The sequence below is a fragment of the Lissotriton vulgaris genome, chromosome 2_2 (assembly GCF_964263255.1).
Source record: "Lissotriton vulgaris chromosome 2_2, aLisVul1.2, whole genome shotgun sequence".
In the NCBI taxonomy this organism is placed as follows: domain Eukaryota; kingdom Metazoa; phylum Chordata; class Amphibia; order Caudata; family Salamandridae; genus Lissotriton; species Lissotriton vulgaris.
In genome coordinates this window covers 110636368-110654630 of record NC_141688.1, presented here as the reverse complement: position 1 = coordinate 110654630, position 18263 = coordinate 110636368, and the positions used below count along the sequence as shown (strand labels likewise).

Below are 18263 nucleotides of genomic sequence, written 5' to 3'. Positions count from 1 at the left end.
AAAGAAAACTGGCACCGCCGAACTCCCCTGCCTTAGAAACACAACAAATGCCCTCCCTCCAATGAAAGTTAAAACCAGAGAATCCATCCTACATTCTCCTTCCAGGATGCAATGATGCCATACATGCAAAACTGTACACAGTGAATAATACAGTAACATAGCTGTATACATAACTATACCATAATAAATAACAAACTATAAACATAACTTTACCATACTACACGGCGCAGCTGTACAACATGCTTAAAACCATTGACAAAGTCAATCGATCTCGCATAGGCGAAACCTATTTATTGCCTTTGCCATTGCTTGTTCAAATGGTAGTCAATACTGTAAAACCGTGTTAGACATTGCCTGGTTAAAAACACATGAAACTGTCCCAGAATACATATAGTTGCTAAAGAAAATAACTGGCCTGAAAGAGGCTCGAGGCTCAAGTCTTAAAAGCATCAGTCAGCCTTCAGGGTACTAGAAACGACCAGAACTCAAATGCCAAGAATCTGAAACAGGACGTAACCCCTGCACCCACGCAAGCCACCTACAATTCAAAACACCCAAACTTTCTTCACCGCTCTTATGGCCTTTGCCCCGTGTACTCACAGAAAGCAGGCTACCGGGTCCAGCGAGAAAAGCAGCACAACTCCCCACTAGGGTGCCCGATTCACCAAAAGAAAAGCAAGAACGCCGCTAGCCGGACATCCCCCGAAATCGCTCTGAGGAGAGGCTGCAGGCAGCTGACACAGCCAGCCCCGCACCGCTCACGGCTGCAAGTTCCTGGTCACTGGTGACATTTATGAGATACTGCGTGAGAGCAAGCGTGAGCCGCCAGGAAAGGAAGCGAGCACGTGACCAGAGGCTGGGTTTTATTTAAAAGGGCTCAGCCGTGCATGAAGTGCTAAGCGGGGCTAACAGGCAGGAGGAGGATTGCTCGTGGCGGGCACTAAGTGGCCGGCGCAATGGGCTTGTAAGTAGGTGTACTGGTTCAGGGCTATACCGGCGGGCACTATGGCCATGCGCAATGGGCTTGTAAATAAGTGTACTGGTTTGGCGGTATACAGGCCTGTTGTCTGTGCTTGTTGGTAATTCAAACCCACAGTCACGTTCTAAATTAAAGGTAAAAAGCCCACAAGTGGTGCGTAAACAGACATGGCGGAGCCTGTGGGCTTGTAAATAAGTGTACTGGTTTGGCGCTATACATCCCTGTCGTCTGTGCTTGTTGGTAATTCAAACCCACAGTCACGTTCTAAACTAAAGGTAAAAAGCCTGCAAGTGGTGCGAAAACAGGCAAGGCAGAGCCTTTGGGACACCAATAACTTATCAACACAAGTTATGCAAGGTAATATAGACCATCACACAATGAAAAGCTCCCCAACGGGGTCAAGCAACCACTACATACACTACAGCTGAAAGGATCGAACAACTGGCACTCATCACAAACACGCAGCTGGTGGAAAGCAGTGCTCTCCGATGGGCTGCTGAGAACGGCACTTCTTAGCAAGCGCCGTAGGGGCTTGTCGCAAGTGTGAGAAAAACTAGTTGTTGCCTCAGGCGGGATACAAACAACACAAGCCCCCGAGCCATGTCCTATTGGTGTCTATTACGCGCACCAAGCGCGTAATAGACACCAATAACCGTGGGAGGAGCAATGCGCCCGCCTCTGGCCAATTGCGTGCAGTCTTTTAGAATAAGACTCACGCAAAGGTCAATGGGGTAGCTAAAAAGGAAACGCACACGCACGGCTGCTATTATTTTAGATTGTCTTAAACTGGATCAAATGACAAAGATACCTTGGTTTAGTTACATAAAAAACTGTTGGAGACTATGGGGCTGCGGACTGCTTTGCTGATCCAGGTAGTATTGCTAAGATACCACAAGTGAAATTGAAAAGGGATTTCTTAACTTGATTATATTCAATCAGAGAAAACTTAGAGATGGCAAAAAAGAGTGTCTTAGAACACTCTTTGTTAGTTTGCACACTGGCACTGAGCCCTACCTTTCCTTTTACTTCAGCCACACCAAACTGTTTTACCTTATAAGATTCAGGTTTGGCATTTCACATAGTTTGGTCTCTTATACTTGTAAAGTCAATTGCGATGCCAAACAGGATCTGTGCCCCTGTGACTCTAAGTCTGTTCAGTGTACATGACATTTTATGTTTTTTTGTAAACTCTATATCATACCAAGGCGTGACTTTATTATTCCTCTCTTAAAGTTTTTAAACATTAGGAAGTGTCGGGCAGCACTAGATCACCTTCAGCTTTTAAAAGATGAATTTACTTGATTAATGATCTACCAATACATTTCTTTGGCTGTTCGATTATGGGATATTGTTGGAAAATTATTTTATTCTACTTGTTTTAAAAAGTATCAATTCTGGCCTTTGTCGTTCTTTGGGATAGGGGAATGTTTATGAATTCATTCATACCTCGCCCCTAATTTATGATGCTATCTGTGGAAACTATTAATTATAATTCAGAAATTTTGATATTGAAATTGCCACTGCCTTGAAAACATCACTTATTGTATGTATTTTTAACTTACTTTAAATGTCTTCTGATGCATTCTTTTATGGCTGATAGCCAGCCGAAGAAAGATTTTTTTGATGATGAGGATTTCTGTTGTCCTCTGAGAAAAATCAGAGCATCGTCTGCATAAAGTGAAATGATATGCCATTGATTGTGTCCACTGCTCGGTTACGCATTGTGCATGCTAGGGGTTCCATCGCCAGGGCAAAAAGAATAGGTGCTAAGGGGCACCCCAGTCTGGTGCCGCTTCCAATATTAAATGAGTCCAAGATAAATCGACCTGTCTTGACCGTTGCCTGTGGTGCGTTGTATAATAATCGAATCAATTTAAAAACATAAGGCCTGTGCTGTATCTTGTCAGTGCCGCACATAAGCATTCCCAACCAAAGGTGTCAAATGACTTCTCTTTGTCTAGTGAGGCTATCCATGCAGATTCCCCCGTTATGTGTGCCCAATCTAATAGCTGGAAGAGTCGTCTCAAGTTTTGGCTGCTGTATAGCCTCTGTTATCTCAGATTCCGAAATGAGAGATTCTAAAATTGTGTAATGGCTGTGTGGAATCTGAGGGAGTGCTTTTTGTTCTAGAAAGGACTGTAGCTCTGTCCCATTGTGAATCGGGGGCACTGTGTAGTGGGGTGTAATACTGCCGAAAAGCTAGGTAAATCTCAGTCTGTGTATTAAGCAAGTGTCTCTCTGAGTTATGTACGGCCTCGTTATCCAGAAAGTATGTTGTGATAGAGTGTGTTAGTGATTCACACAGTGGGGGCATCTTTAAGCGCTTCCAAGGGAAGGCACCAGGTTGGGATGCTGGATCTAATTGGACCCCATGACAACCTCATTTGCAGGGGGTTGTGATCTGATAGTGTACAAATGAGGCATTCTGCAAGGGGTACTGCTGAGAGGGCCTCGTGGTAGCAGTACACCACGTCTATTCTCATGTGTAGATCATGAGGACCAGAATAATGGGAGTACTCTCTATGGGTAGAATGTAGGCCGTGCCATGCATCCTGTAGGTGTGACATAGTAGCCCATGCCTGTAGATGTTGTGATAGGGAAATAGACTGAGCGCCCTGTACTGGTGGCGTGAGCAATCCAGTGCTATGTCTGGGATGCAATTAAATACCCCTCCCTAGTATGTTGGTGCCAAGGGATCATGTGGTAATTTCTGGTGTCAGTGATTGTAGGAATTGGGCTTGGCTAAAATGAGGGGCGTATAATGAGTTCAGTGCTATTGGAAGTCTGTCCAGTGTCCCCTCACACATCGCATAGTGTCAGTTCGGGTCAGTGCAGGTGTGTTGGACCTCAATTGGTTTTCCGGATGCCCCCCAAATCAAGTCTCCTCTTGCGTATCCAGTGTATGTAGTTCCCACTATCGTGCTCCTCCATCTCTTGTGCATGGAGGCGAGCGTCTGTGTTGTCACAGGTGTTTCCTGTAGTAATACAATAGTAATCCCTCTCCTCATTGGGTATTGGTACATCTGATGGCGCTTAGTATATCTCGCCAACCCACGTACACTCCATGTTAATAGTGAGATAGAGGTGTTTTGTGCATGCATTTATGTAGGGTTGGTGTGGAGTAAGGGTATGAGTCCCTCTGTATCAACGTTGTGCCCGCCGTCCCCCTGTGAGTGTGTGTGCCCTGCCTAGCTTGGGGGCTTGAGTGTCCATCCGTAATAATAGGCATCATATCTGGACACAGATAAAGTGTCACAACTGATGACATTTCCCAACTCCTAGTCCCAGGCCTTCTCGCCAACGAGCAGCCGGCCATCTGCACTTAGCTCCAACATAGTTAAACTTTAGCTTGTAGGAAAAAAAGAAATACAGTGAGAAACTTCAAATAACAGTTCTGTAACAGTCACACAGTGTGAGTGGGGGGGCGGGACTGTAAGGTAGTCTTCGGTGCCCGCCTGTATAGTTTGTTGTTCATGGCCCTGGTACGTCGTGTACGATAGCGTTCAGGTAGGGGAGGCATGGCTAACCTGGGCGATACTCAAGTAACTGTGTGTAACATGTAGCAAACCTGTATAGAACATGTCACAGCAGGTTGTCAGACTTCTGCGGAGTGACATCCGAGCCTCTGTCGGGTTTTCAACTTCGGACCCAGATGATAAAGGAGAGTGGGGTGTTGCATGTCTTTCGGCATACCTCACCACCTGGGCCCTTTTCCTCGTCACTTGGGCCTTGGTAGGTCTCTGCAGTTGCCGTTTGTTCCATTGCACTAGTCTGCATTTGCCCTCTTTGTTGCAGTGTGGACGCCGATTTCATGAGGGTGGCTAGACCTTTCTGTTCTATCCAGTCCCATGCGGCCTCTGGGGTGGTGCAGAAGTTAGTTTTACCAACATGCTGTATCCTTAAGGTGGCTGGAATTTGAAGAGCAAATTTCACAATATGTTCTCTCAGGACTTTCTTTACTGGGAGGAAGGGGGACCTGCGGTGTTGTACCGCTAAGGTATAGTCGGGATATATGTTGATCATGGCATTTTCGATTGTCCACAGGCCACGTGCTCTCGTAACCTACAGTATGTAGTTCCTATCGGGGTAGTTAAAGACTCCCGCCCCCACCGGCATCTGCGGGGTTCCCAGGTGGGTAGGGCCCCCGGGTACTCTATGGGCCCTTGCCACTGAAAAGAACATGTATTGCTTGCCCCGCAGGATCGTGTCAGTAAATCATGTCTCCAGGTATAGTACCATGCTATGGCCCTCTACACGTTCCGGGAGATCGACTATGTGAACGTTCATCTATTTTTATTTTCTTCTAATAGACATCCAGCCTAGGGACTCTTTTACATAGTGTGTGTTGTATACTAGTCATCTATGGTTGTAGAAAGATTTTTACTAATTCTGTGTTTTTTGCTTTTCAGACAAGTTGTTGCTTGGCATAGACCATATTGCGTGGATTTGGAGGAGAGCACTTTCTCACATCTTCGAACCTTCCTGGAGCGTTACTGTGAAAAGATCAACAGTGAAATTCCTCCTCTTCCGTTCCCTTCTTCGAGGTATTTTTATGTTTGTTAGTAATATTTTCATGCTTATTATCAGTTTATGGCACATTTAATTCTTTCAGAGCTAAGGCTCCCTGCACCCACTGTCTCTATTTCTTGCACTTTTCTGGACTTTGGGGAAATTAAGCTTTTATATTGTATATTTCCCAAATGATATCCATTGCAAATCTGCAGCTTCTGGTTAGATTGATATCAAAGAAATTCTTTATATATTTGGATTCTCAGAAACGTATATGGCATTATTGGTAATCCAAATTTCTTAGTGGTATAAATGTGCTTAAAGTCATAACCTTTGCGGTGTGTGGCCTAGTCTGCAAAGATGGCGGCCGCACTTTAGTCCCTTTCATGACCTCCTTGTCAATCATTTGCCATCCACACTAGTGACTCTCTTGAGACCCCACCCTCCTGTTCTGCATCTGACCAGGGCTCCCCCATAGATAGGAGGGGCTACGCTCAAGCTGACTGACTACCTTACTACCTACGGAGCCCCTGCATCCGGATGATGTCTGTTTTGGCAGCCTTAGGGTGTGGGTGCGAGATGCTGTGAGAGCGGCCGTGGAGGGCGTCCCTGGTGCCAGATCTCGTTGCTCTTGGGTGCGGCTCCTGTGCAACGCAGTGTGGGCGTTCTGCTTCACGTGGGCCATGTTGGGCTGCGGAGGGTCCGGTGTGCAGCTGAGGGAGCAGCCAGGGAGAACTCGATGAGTTCCCTGCAAACAGATTGAAACCTACTGATCATGCTGGATCTAGGGCTGCGGGATGGGGGCAGGGGCCCCGTGACCGCACTGGCTAGCCCCCAAATGAGAATAGGGGAGCGGTGGGGACATGGCAGAATCACCAGCTATGCACTGACGCACCCTACAAGTGCCATCGTCTCTCTCCCGAAACAGGATGGCAGTGCCCATGTCCTGGGCCCCTCTGATGTAGGTTGCCACTGGAGAAGCTTCAGGCCTTGACACTCATCAGCACAGATGTCTCAGCCACAGCTGCTCGTGCTGCCCTAGGGCAAACGGCTGTTGCCCTCCGGGGTGATTCGCTTGCCCAGTGGCCACTATAAATAAAGACAGACCAGCTCTATTTGCTCCAGCCCAAACAAAGATTGATCAATTTACCACAAGGGCCCTGGATGACCAGAGACGCGGCATCGGCACCCCAGCACTGCAGTGCACTCAGCCGAATCAGTGGGCTTTTAGATCCTTCATTTAGCAGCCCCCCTCCAAGCACATCACAACTACACATGCCCATTCCCATTCCACACCGCCTTCCATGACTCACTACATGTCGTGATAGTTAGAACTTGGACGCCCCTCTCAGGGCCCTAGTCTCGCAAAGCTTGACCTGTGATCTTCTTCTTTTTCTTTAATTTTTTTTTTTATTATTCACACATACCTATATAACAAGCGTTTATACATCGTCAGACTATGCACTTCCACTTCAAGTATACATATTTATATAAAGCAGTAGCCGGTCGATACAGGCAAGTCTAAATTGCATCACTTAGAATAATTACATTACCAATGCTTTGTACTTTACATTTGACTTGGAAAAGTTTATCATTACAATGTTTTCAGTTATTTACACATATCAGTGACTTTTGTCAGGTATCACGTCTATTTTATATAAGCAAATAGCTGTATTTTTGGCACATAAGTTCAAACGACTGGGGTGTGCAGCTCTTATGGGAGGTACATGCGATTGAAGGTGTATGGTTGGTCGAACCATAGTGATTATGTATCTGTGGCTAATGGGGAGATGACTGGTGCGGTCATGTCTTTCTCCCTGAGCCAAGTCACGAATGGCTCCCAAATATCTTTCGGGCGGGAAGCCATGTGCATGAGGTCCCAGAATGCAAGCAGTTGCTCCTGACAGTAGGAGACTTCTCAGATCCAGGTATTAATTTTGCGGTACCTAGTGGCACCCTCAGTGAATGGCCAGTCTTCAGTTAGTCAGTAGTAGCATCATAGCCGCTAGTCAGTGTTTTTCAGGGGGAACGTCCTCCACTTACCCCATAAGAGCCACCAGCGGTGAGCATCTCGGGGATATCCCGGTGACCTCATGAATAATTGCATACACCTTCTCCCAGAATTTAGCTATAGATGGGCAGGACCATGTGACATGAAGAAAATCGGCCTCTGCTTGCTTACATTTCCAACAGTTCGGGTCTGGGCCTAAGCCTATTCTGCCTAACTGCATGGGGGTACCATATACCCTGTGTATACATTTAAATCGATAAGTCTCAGTCTATAGTTTGGGGATAGATAACTAAGCTGAGAACAGCAAAATGACAATTGTACGTCCGTCAGTGATTCCTTTAGCTCCTTTAGATCCGCCTTCCACTGTGCCAGGGCCTTTGTGGCAGGAAAGGGGGTGTAAGATTGCGTTTGTATAGTCTGGTGATCAGTTTGTGAGGAGACTGGGTAACAAGTATGTGCACTAGTGGCATCATTGTGGTGGGAGCTGATGGAAACGAAGGGTGCAATGTTCTACAGGTAGCTCTGAGTTGATAATACAGGAGTAATTCTAAGATAGGTACTGGAGTACCCTCTGGACTCTGCGGCATATCCAGGAATGTATCCTGTGGGTAGAGGTCCCCTAATGTGGTTAGGCCCATGGTGCGGGCGCCTGCCATGTTGCCTTTATCTTGAAGAGGAGGGAAGAGTGGGTGATGTGCGAGTGAGGTAGAGGGTGCATATAGATGTGGTGTTGCAAGCGCCTAGCGCAATATCTCGACTGTGTTCACTTCACTGGTCGTTCTGGGGTAGGGTTTGTATAGTGCAACGTGTAGAGGGACGGGGTCCGCCACATCTTTCTCAGTTGCCACGTGTGGTTGAAATGTAATGGGATGAACCCATAAATGGAGGTATTGGGCCTGTGCCAATAGGGCAAACAGTTTGAGATCCGGAGCTCCCAGCCCTCCTCGTGAGAGCAGACGTGTCAGCAGTTCCTAAACCTCCCGCGGCAGTTTCTCAGCCCATATCCGGAATATTACGATGTATCGAAGAGATTTAAAAAAAGCCTGAGGCAGGGGAATGGGGCTATTTGCAAATAGATACAGGAGCATAGGGAGGACGATCATTTTTGTTATAGCTATTCTACCAGCCAAGGACAAAGGTAATCCTGACCAAAATTTTGATTTGCGCACCAACCAGACCAGGAGCCGGCCGAAGTTCATACGCCAGATTTCTTGCGTGTCTTTGCTCAGCCACACACCAAAATATTTTAATGCACTATCAGCCTATGTAATTGGAAACTTCAATTCGGTTTCTAGTGGAGTGTCTGTTAAGGGCAGGAGTGTCAATTTAGACCAATTTATATTTATGCTAGACATACCACCAAATTGGAGAATTTCCTGTAACACTGGGTTTAGATTTTCATCTGGTTTTTGAATGTACAGTGTAATATCATCAGCGTACCTTGAAATAATAAGGCTTCTGTCTGTGGACCCTAGTCCCCTAGCAGTGTGGCGTTGACGTATCCTGGCAGCTAGAGGTTCCATTGCCACTGTGAATAGCAGCGGCGATAAGGGGCAGCCTTGCCTGGTACAGCGTGTTACGGGGAATGGCTCCGATATCAATCCATTTGCTCTTGAACGAGCTGTGGGCTTAGTGTAGAGCAGACTAATAAGCTTGATAAAATTGAAGCTAAATCCTAGTCTGGTTAGTATAGTGTTCAAGAATGGCCATTCAAGGGAGTCAAAAGCCTTAGTGGCTTCTAGGAATGCAGCGATGACTGGCAGTTTGGGATAAATCTGGTGGAGAGCAGCGAAGAAGGTGCATATATTGTGTGCTGAGGATCTGCCTGGAATGGAGCCAGACTGGCCCGGTCTGGCTGTTAATAGCAAGAGCACGTGTAATCTATTAGCAATTAGTTTGGCAAGGATTTTGACACCCATATTGATTAAAGAGAGTGGTCAGTATGAATCAAAGAGATTGGCTTCTTTGTCAGGTTTTAGGAGGGAAATAATCATTGAGTAGAAGCTAGTAAGGTGTGCATGCGTTGCTTCTTGCCCTCTGATAGGAGACGAGTTATCATCCAGTAGTTCAGCTATATACATTGAGGATGTATGCTGTTTAAGTGTGTTTGCTAGAACCTTACCTGGCCTATCTTCCTCTCCATAGCTGCGTGCTTTAGCGTTCCTCCCTCACTGGCAAGTTGTGTAGGTGCACTTGTTTGAAAGAACAGCCTTTCCACGGCCTGGATGTCCTGTTCCAGCTTCAATACTGTTGCTCTTATGGATTTCAGAACACCTGATTGCTTAGCGATGCATGCACCTCTAATAACTACCTTAAAGGCTTCCCATAGGGTTGACGGAGATTCTACCGACCGTTCATTTGTGGAAAAGAACTGGGTAAGCTCAATTCTGATTTCCTCCCTAAATGCTGCGTCTAAGAAGGCATGTGGTGATTGTCGCCATCTGAACGCACACAGTTGGTGCAAGTGTTCATGGACAACATGGCCGCTAGGCAGTACTGCAACAAGCAGGACAGTGTGGGGTCATGGACCCTTTGTCAAGAGGCCCTATGATTTTGGATGTGGTTGGAAATTCAGGACATGACCCTTGTGGTTCAACACCTGGCAGGTGCTCTGAACGCGAAGGCGGACAAACTCAGCCATCGATATCTAGTGAATCATGAATGCGGTCTCCAGTCTGAGGTGGTGCAAGGTCTCTTTCAACATTGGGGAAAGCCTTGGTTAGATTTGTTCGCCTCTGAAGAGAATGTGTAATATCAGCAGTATTGCACATTGAATTTTCCAAGGCGACTATTGTTCAGCGATGCCTTTCTAACCAGTGTTCTCGAGAAGATCAAGATCGACCAGGCCCAAGTCATTCTTTTGGCTCTGGACTGGACACGGAGAGTCTGGTATCGCAAGCTTCTTAGAAAGAGCATCGATCCTCCAATCAGGCTGCCCCTTCGTGAGGATCTTCTGTCGCAGCAGCAGGAATAGGTCCTTCACCCGAATCTGTCAACTCCCCGCCTACATGCTTGGAGATTGAGCGGCTACAGTTTAAAGCTTTCGACCTTCCTCCCGAAGTCTGTAAGGTTATGATGGCGGCCAGGTGGCCTTTTACCAAGACAGTATCCGCCCACTGTTGGACTCTGCTCTGGGCACTCTCGAGGGTTATCTTTCTTCTTTGTCTGCTTTCCTGTGGCTGGCTAACCAACCCTCGTTATTCAAGTCACTTATTGTAAATAGGTTGCTGAAAGGGCTTGTACATATGTTTCATCTATGCCCTTCACTATGCCCTAGTGGGATCGAATCCCAGTTCTCACTTAATTCATGTGTGCTCCTGTTGAGCCACTACATAATTGACCCCTCCTGTTGCTTTCCATCAAAACAGCATTCTAGTGGCTATTTTATCTGCCAGTAGGGTGAGTGAGCTGCAGGCTTTATCATCCAGCCTCCCTATCTGATGACATTCCCAGATAAGGTGGTGCTTTGCACCTGAGCCTCATTCCTTCATATGGTGGTGACCCCATTCCATCTGGGGCAGTTGGTCACACTGCCCACCTTTTTTGCTCCTCTGCATCGCTCTAAGGAAGAGGAGCATCTCCATTGTCTGGCCCAAAAAGAGCATTGTCGTTCTACTTTGACAGCACAAGAGTTGTCGGTGGACGACCAACTCTTCGTGGATTATGTGGGAGCTTAAAAGGTTGGGCAGTGCAGAAACTAACAGTTTCATGCTGGGTCATTATCTGTAGTAAGACATTCTATGCCGTGGCTAAAAACCAGCCTCCTGAGGGCTCACAAGCCGATTCCACCAGAGGGAAAGCTGCATCCACGGCGTTGGCTCGTGGAGTGCTTGTCCAGGACATCTGTAATGTGGGCTTTGCTGCACATGTTTGTTAAAAACGACTGCCTGGACAGTCTGTTTCGCAGGGACGGGCATTTTGACCAATCGATCCTGCATTTTTTTTTAGTCTTGTAATAAGTCTGCAGTCCACCTCCAGGAAGTATGGCTCGGGTATCTATTCAAAGTTAAGGAATCTGCAGCTAGAAGTCTGTATCAGATGAACAAGTTACTTACCTTTGGTAGCGCATTATCTGGTAGAGACAATATCTTTCTGCATATTTCTTATAGACCAACCCATGCATCCCTGATCTGCGGACTCATTTATAGGGCTAGGGTTGCCCCGTTTAAAGGTCCCTAGTTTGACACACACTAGTTGGTTCACTTCATGGCTGTGCACTTCTGGCGTGGCATAACTGAAAAGTAACTGACGTCCGCACTTCTGGGTATCACCTATTTAGATGTCACATCCGATGCCGCCACGAGGAGCCGAACTTAGGAGTACTGCTCATGCAAAATTTCCCAGATTCACTCTGATGCCCGGGTAATTCAAATGTAAGGTATCTGGAGCTAGATATTGTGTCTACTAGATAATGTGCTACTGAAGCTAAGTAGCTTGTTCATTGTGCTAATCTCTAAATTAGATACGCAATGTCCCAATGTTGCAAACTGTTATAATTGCCACTGTTAACAATTAAGTGCTGATGCCGAGCACTGGCAACCAACGGCTCAAATTAAGCACTAGATAAAAGTAAACCTTTAGTTTACAAAACCACATAACAAAATCGAGGATTGCTTCTGATTCCAGTGCTCTTGCTTTTTAATGTTACTGTTGATTTCCAGTGTAAATTGTCTGCTGTAGGACAAAACGGTACAGTCTTCAATCTTTGGTATAGTTTTGCTTTAAGTTGGAAGGTGCTCATATTTAAATACATGCTTTTAATGGTGGTTCTAGTGTACTAATATTTCACTTTCCTTTCCCACCTCTGTTTGGTGAAATTTCTCCTTGTTGCCTGAGCTAGTCCAGCTCAATTATACCCCTTTAGGGGGAATGGAGAGCTTTACAAAACGCCTAAACTATACTAATACCTAATGGACACCATATTTCTTTCAGAGATCATCACAGTTTCCTAAAGCTCTGTCTGAAGTTGCTTTCGAATCACCTTGCACTTGCTTTAGCTGGAGGAGTAGCTACTAGTATCCTTGGTCGTCAAGCTCGACCTCTCCGAAATTTATTGTTTAGGCTGATGGATGCCTCTGTCCCAGATGAAATTCAGGAGGTAAGTCATTGCATATTGTACCTAAATTATGTAGTGTTGTGATAAGTCCATGTTTTATTTATACGAAGTAAATGTTGTTCACAAAAGAAATAGGACTATTGTTAATATTGTCTTTGCGCAAATCTTGGTAGTTTGTAATCTTTTTGGTTGCAAAGTTTGATTTTTGACCATATGGTCATGACATAAAATGAGGGGATTAACCATCAAAGTTCAAAACATTCTAAACATTTTTTTATAATTTAGAAGTATGTATTGTAATTCTTGTTTGTGAGAATCACATAACATAGTAGCCCAGACAAACACCAGTTGCACAAAAAATTCACAAAACCCCTTCATCACAGTTAATGGAATGAATCCAAACTGCAGGTAAACTGCAAGAAGTTCCTTGTAAGATTGTGCTTGCATAATAAAAATAATATGCACAGTGCTATTCTCTTGTAGTTCTTATTATGCCTGTTGTTCATTAATCATTTCATATCTGCTATAAAGCAGCAAATGCCTCGTATTAGTTGGTTGTGACTAACATCTTCTGTCACTTCTACAGTCCATCTTTTTATTTTTTTCTGTTTGATCACTTTAAATTATAATTTTAGTTTGAATTCTTTTTTTCTCTCCTGTTGAGGAGATTCACCTTTGCAATTGTATATCTATGCTAGTGTTTAGGTACTTTCTTACTACTGTGTGGTATGGGAGCTTTGGTGATGTTCTCAGTATTTGCCCATTCCATTTACGGTCCTTGTCCGGTCTCTGTTTGATTTTCTCTAATGTTTTAATTCTAACTTGTATTGATTTATCACAGATCTTTATATAAGCTGTGTGTGCAGAGTACTGTGCTTAAAATGTCTACAATACTAGCCAAGTCACTAGCCCTAGTCCTCTTCAATCTGCTTTGAGTGCACCTTCACCACTGTTGATCAGTCATATGTCCTTTTTCCCCCCAAATTGTACCTTTCCTGATTTGTTTTTTGAAAACATTTAAAATCAATAGTTTTCATCTTATCATTTACATATAGCAAATATTTTTGTGAGACCAATTTCTCTGCTTTAGTTATTATCTAACATGCTGAATCAACACATTTAGAGATGGCAAACACATGGATAGTAGTATCAGACTTAAATATTCTCTTTGCAGAAAGATGATGTGTGAATCCAGAAAACACATTTCAACAGAAATGACATTTTTAGCAAACTTAAAAACAATAATCCCCTTTCATGTGACTATCTAAAAATGCAGAGTTTTGTAGTGGGGCCAGTTGTCGCTGTGGTACTGCGCAAACACAAATCCATATCCCACCGCTAGCCAACAATGTTAGAAATGGGATTTCTGGTTGGCTAGGGCTTGCGCCAGAGCCAGGCAGAAACTACCATTCCTAAGTCAGGGTAAGGAAGTCACCAGCCAAGACAACCCCTGCTTACCCTCTTGGTAGATTGGCTCAAGCAGTCAGGCTTATCTCAGAGGCGATGTGTAAAGCATTTGCGCACGCACCCACCAGCAACAACATCCAAGGCCCCCCACAAAAGGAACTCCACACAAGGTATATGTAAAAATAGCCTTTGTATTGCAAAACACATTAGATAGAAACACACACTTTACAATGTGCCAACAGGCACTGGCAGAATTTACAGGGGATTATGTACAGGACAGGGCCACAGGCACCACTGTCAGGAATACCTGGGAACCACGAGGCACCGAAGTTTTTAAGGTACTGGCATGCAAATTGTTATTTTATCACCCATGCCGGCTTTTCATTCTCTACCCGGAACTTTGTAAAAACTGCAGAGGCTTTCAAACTTTCAAACTAACGCCACGAGCATAACGGTCTTTTCCCTCTCCACTCCACATTGTCTAAAATGGCGGGGGCCATTAACTGCTGCAATAAATCGCCTCCACTGCCCACAGATGACCATGAGGCAGCATACCAACGCGGTCAGGGGTCATCAAAACCGAGATAAGGCTCTCTCCTCCCGCGAGCAACATAGAAGCTGGTCCTCTCCTAGCAACATAGAAGTTGGACTAACTCGACTGCCCCAGAGTAGAAAGGGAAACTTAACCCTATAAACCCCAACAACAACAACTGACAAAGGACTACTACTCTTGCCTCCCTATAGTCCATTTTGGCAGCCATCTTAGACTAGTCCTCAACTTTGGTGGCCATCTTAGACTAGTCATCTTCATTAAACTGCCCATACCTATGGCTATCCCTAATTCGTCATTCTCTTTGCACTTTCGTATCATCCTAAGAGCCCTGTAACGTCACTCATTCACCCACGCACACCACCCCTCCCCATCCTACCCAACCTACACCTCCTCTACCATTGAACGCATGGGCACTTCACCTCTTAGCATTCTTAGAGCTCGGTAACGCCACCCACTCACACACGCATACCCCCCCACTCTAACCAACACCTCCGCCACCATGGAACGCATAGGCAAGCACACATACAAAATTAACTACCCACCTGAATGCACCAAAAAAAACGCCAAACGCTTCAAACACAACTGCCTGAAGGCCCACCCTGATACCCCGTTTGTGGACACCTACTTCTCACTGATCAATGGAGCCACGAGCACCGACATCATCCTCTACACTTTACGCAGAGCACAATGGAGGAAAGCGTTCCTCTCCATTCTCACTGTCCCCACCTTCAGAAAATCCGCTCATGGTCTAACGCTCTCTATCACGCCATCCCAAGTTTTCCCAGGCAAGGCCACCATCACCATCTACAACAATGGGATCATCCTACTCCAATCGACAGATAGGAACCTTAATTTGCCCCAGTATTGGAACTTTCATAGATTCACATGCTTTGTATCATTCCCCGTCGTCGGAATGGGAGCCTCGGTAAATAGTAAAAAACCATAGTAGTAAGCACAAAGTGAAAAATAGGCCTAGGCCTCATCTCATTTTGTAGCTTATCCACCTCTTTTTGTAAAAGAGACCAAATTTCTGCAGCAGCCAATCAGAGCAGCCTCACCCCATAGAACCTTCCTGAGAGAAGCTCAGAGCCTCAGATTTTCTACCGCACGTTGTGCAAGGGAGTCTCCATTGAGCTCTGCTCAGTTTTCTTCAGTTTTTTCTTCAACTACTTGGATTTTTTCTCAGCATGTCGGAGAGGAAAGCCCTTTTTAGAGCCTGTGCCACCTGCTCTAAAAAGAGGTTGTTTGTCGAGGACAAACATGAGAATTGTATCTACTGTTTGTATCCGGACCATAAACCAACAGGCTGTCCGATTTGCAGATCCTTCTCAGCCAAGACCTTGAGGGACAGGGAAGGACGTCTCCTCACATGGCTTCAGAAGATTAAGGACCGGAAAGAGATTGTCTCTTCGGACAGTGAGGGCTCCTCGTCTATGGTGTCATCCAGAAGGTCTCTGAAAAGGGGTAGGTCCCCCCTTTCTGCTTCAGACGAGTCCCTTCACAAGGCCTTACCGGGGACCTCTGACAGGTCTGACAGGCCGGCTGCCCAAAAATCTCCTCACCGAGGTGAAAAGGAGAGGCAGGGTAAGCCTGAGGATCAACAGGCCTCAAAAAAGGTGAGAAAGGCTTCTACAGTCTCTTCACCTTCCTCAGAGAAAGATCGTGGGGTCAAGAAACCTTCAACCCCGGCTCAAGAGGTCGCTTCAGACAAGAAGCAGAAATCGTCGACGACTAAGCTCCCAGGTACGTCGTCTACGAGTGTTAAAAAGGACAGCTCTACCAGGGTTGCCTCGTCGCCGGGCTCGTCGACGACGGCTGTGTCGACGCCTACACCGTCGACTGTTTTCAAGGCTCCGGAATCCTGCTCGTCGTCGACGAGGGTGACCATCTCCACGTCGACGACAATGTCTGCAAAGCTGCCGTCGACGGCGGTGTCGTCGACGAGAACGACTTCGACGACGACGATGTCGACGACGCCGGTTGCCATGTTGATGACGACGAGCTCGTCGACGGTCCCGTCGACGATACCACCATCGTCGACGATGAGCTTCACCTCGTCGACGACGCTTTCCTCGGCGACGAAGACAGTATCTACGTCTACACTTCCACTGTCGACACAGACTCAAAAGACCTTCCCGTCGACGACGGCCTCGTCGACGACGGCCTCGTCGACGAGGGAAATTTCAGAAAAACATGTTTTTTCGCGGAAAAGGAAACAGATCACGCCAGAGATGACGTCTCCTCGCCAGGTTCAGAAATTACCTCCTAGCCTTCTATTGGAAGATGACTCTGAGGAAGAGACTTTCAGTGAATTTGGGCAGGCCTATAGCCCTTCTGACCTCCAGGTTAAGGTGCAGGAATTTAGCTCTGAAGAGGAGCAGCTGGAACGACAGCACTATGCTCCAGAGCACTATTATGAGGAGGAACGCACTTCTACCAGGCACGTTCATCCACAACAGCCTATGCGTCAGTTACCTGAAGGTATGGTGGCAATACCATCCACTTTAGTGACGGATTTACAACTTATGTTGCGGGACTACAAGCAACGTTTCCCGGCGCCTCCAGAAGCCCAACAAGTGCGCCCCCAGACACCTCCGCCTCAGACATTACGTCCTGTGGCAGACCATTCTTTGCCTCCAAGAGAGCGTGCCACTGCGCTGGATGTGCGCCCTCAAGAGGTGGTACAGGTGCAAGATACTGATGATGATGACGCTGCATCTTCAGATGCAGACCAGCAGGTGGATCCTGATCAGGATCAACAGGCGCCATGGAATACTGCTGACCCTATAGATCCGGACAACACCGACCCGGATAATATTACTTCGCCTCCAGCGGACGTTGGAGGATTTCACAACCTGATGGACAGGGCATCCAAAAGATTTGGTCTCCCAGTGACCACAGTTCAATCGGATTGCTTTTTATATGACTTTAAAGAACCATTCAGAAAGTCAGTGAGGTCCATTCCAATCATTGAGCATGTCTGGTCTGAGGGCTTGAAGGCTATGCATAATCCGGCCACAGTCCTCCCGGTGCTTCCGAGACTAGAAAAGAAGTACAAGGCACCGGATGGCAGTCCGGCATGTTTACTTGGCCAACCGAAACCGGATTCGGTCATTTCGCAGGCGGCCCAGAGCAAATCCAAGAATCCTTCTACGCTGATGACTACACCGCCGGATAAGGAAGGCAGGCGCCTAGACAATGTGGGAAAGAGGTTTTCAACTATGGCCAGTCTCCTGGTTAGCGCAGCCAATGCTTTAGCGATTCTGGGACGCTATGATCGACAAATGTGGTGCGACCTGGCTCCATTTGTAGACGAGCTGCAGGATTCGTCTAAGGAGGAGGTGAAGAAGATTTTGCTCGAAGGGGAACGGGCCTCTTCGGAGGTCATTGATGTGGCAATGGATATTGCGACCACCGCATTCCGAGCACTAGCCGGCTCGGCGGTTCTGCGACGCCAAGGGTGGTTAAAGGCCACATGGTTCAGGCAGGAGGTGCAGAATAAGATCTTGGATCTCCCATACGACGGTGAGATGCTGTTTGGCAAGCACGTCGATGAGGCCCTGCAGGGCATCAAAAAGGACACGGATACAGCTAAGTCCTTGGGTACATTGCAGTATCGTAAGGTGCCTTTCAGGGGAGCTAGAGGTAGAGGTTTTTCTTCTTATCGTGGAGGAAATCAAAATCGCTACTCTTCTGGATCTCAGTCCAGCCAGACGTATAAGACACAATACTCTCAAAGGGGTTCTTT

At 46.4% G+C, this 18263-nt stretch overlaps 1 protein-coding gene across 9 annotated transcripts in view; it reads left to right on the top strand.

Moving 5' to 3' along the window:
• Window positions 1-18263, top strand: part of HERC1 (HECT and RLD domain containing E3 ubiquitin protein ligase family member 1) — a 2101515-nt gene that overhangs the window by 128674 nt on the left and 1954578 nt on the right. For all 9 annotated transcript variants that reach the window (XM_086959402.1, XM_086959399.1, XM_086959397.1 and 6 more), the window contains exons 11-12: window positions 5389-5523; window positions 12432-12597. In XM_086959402.1, the coding sequence (XP_086815528.1) occupies window positions 5389-5523; window positions 12432-12597 (301 nt within the window). The remainder of the gene's footprint in view (window positions 1-5388; window positions 5524-12431; window positions 12598-18263) is intronic.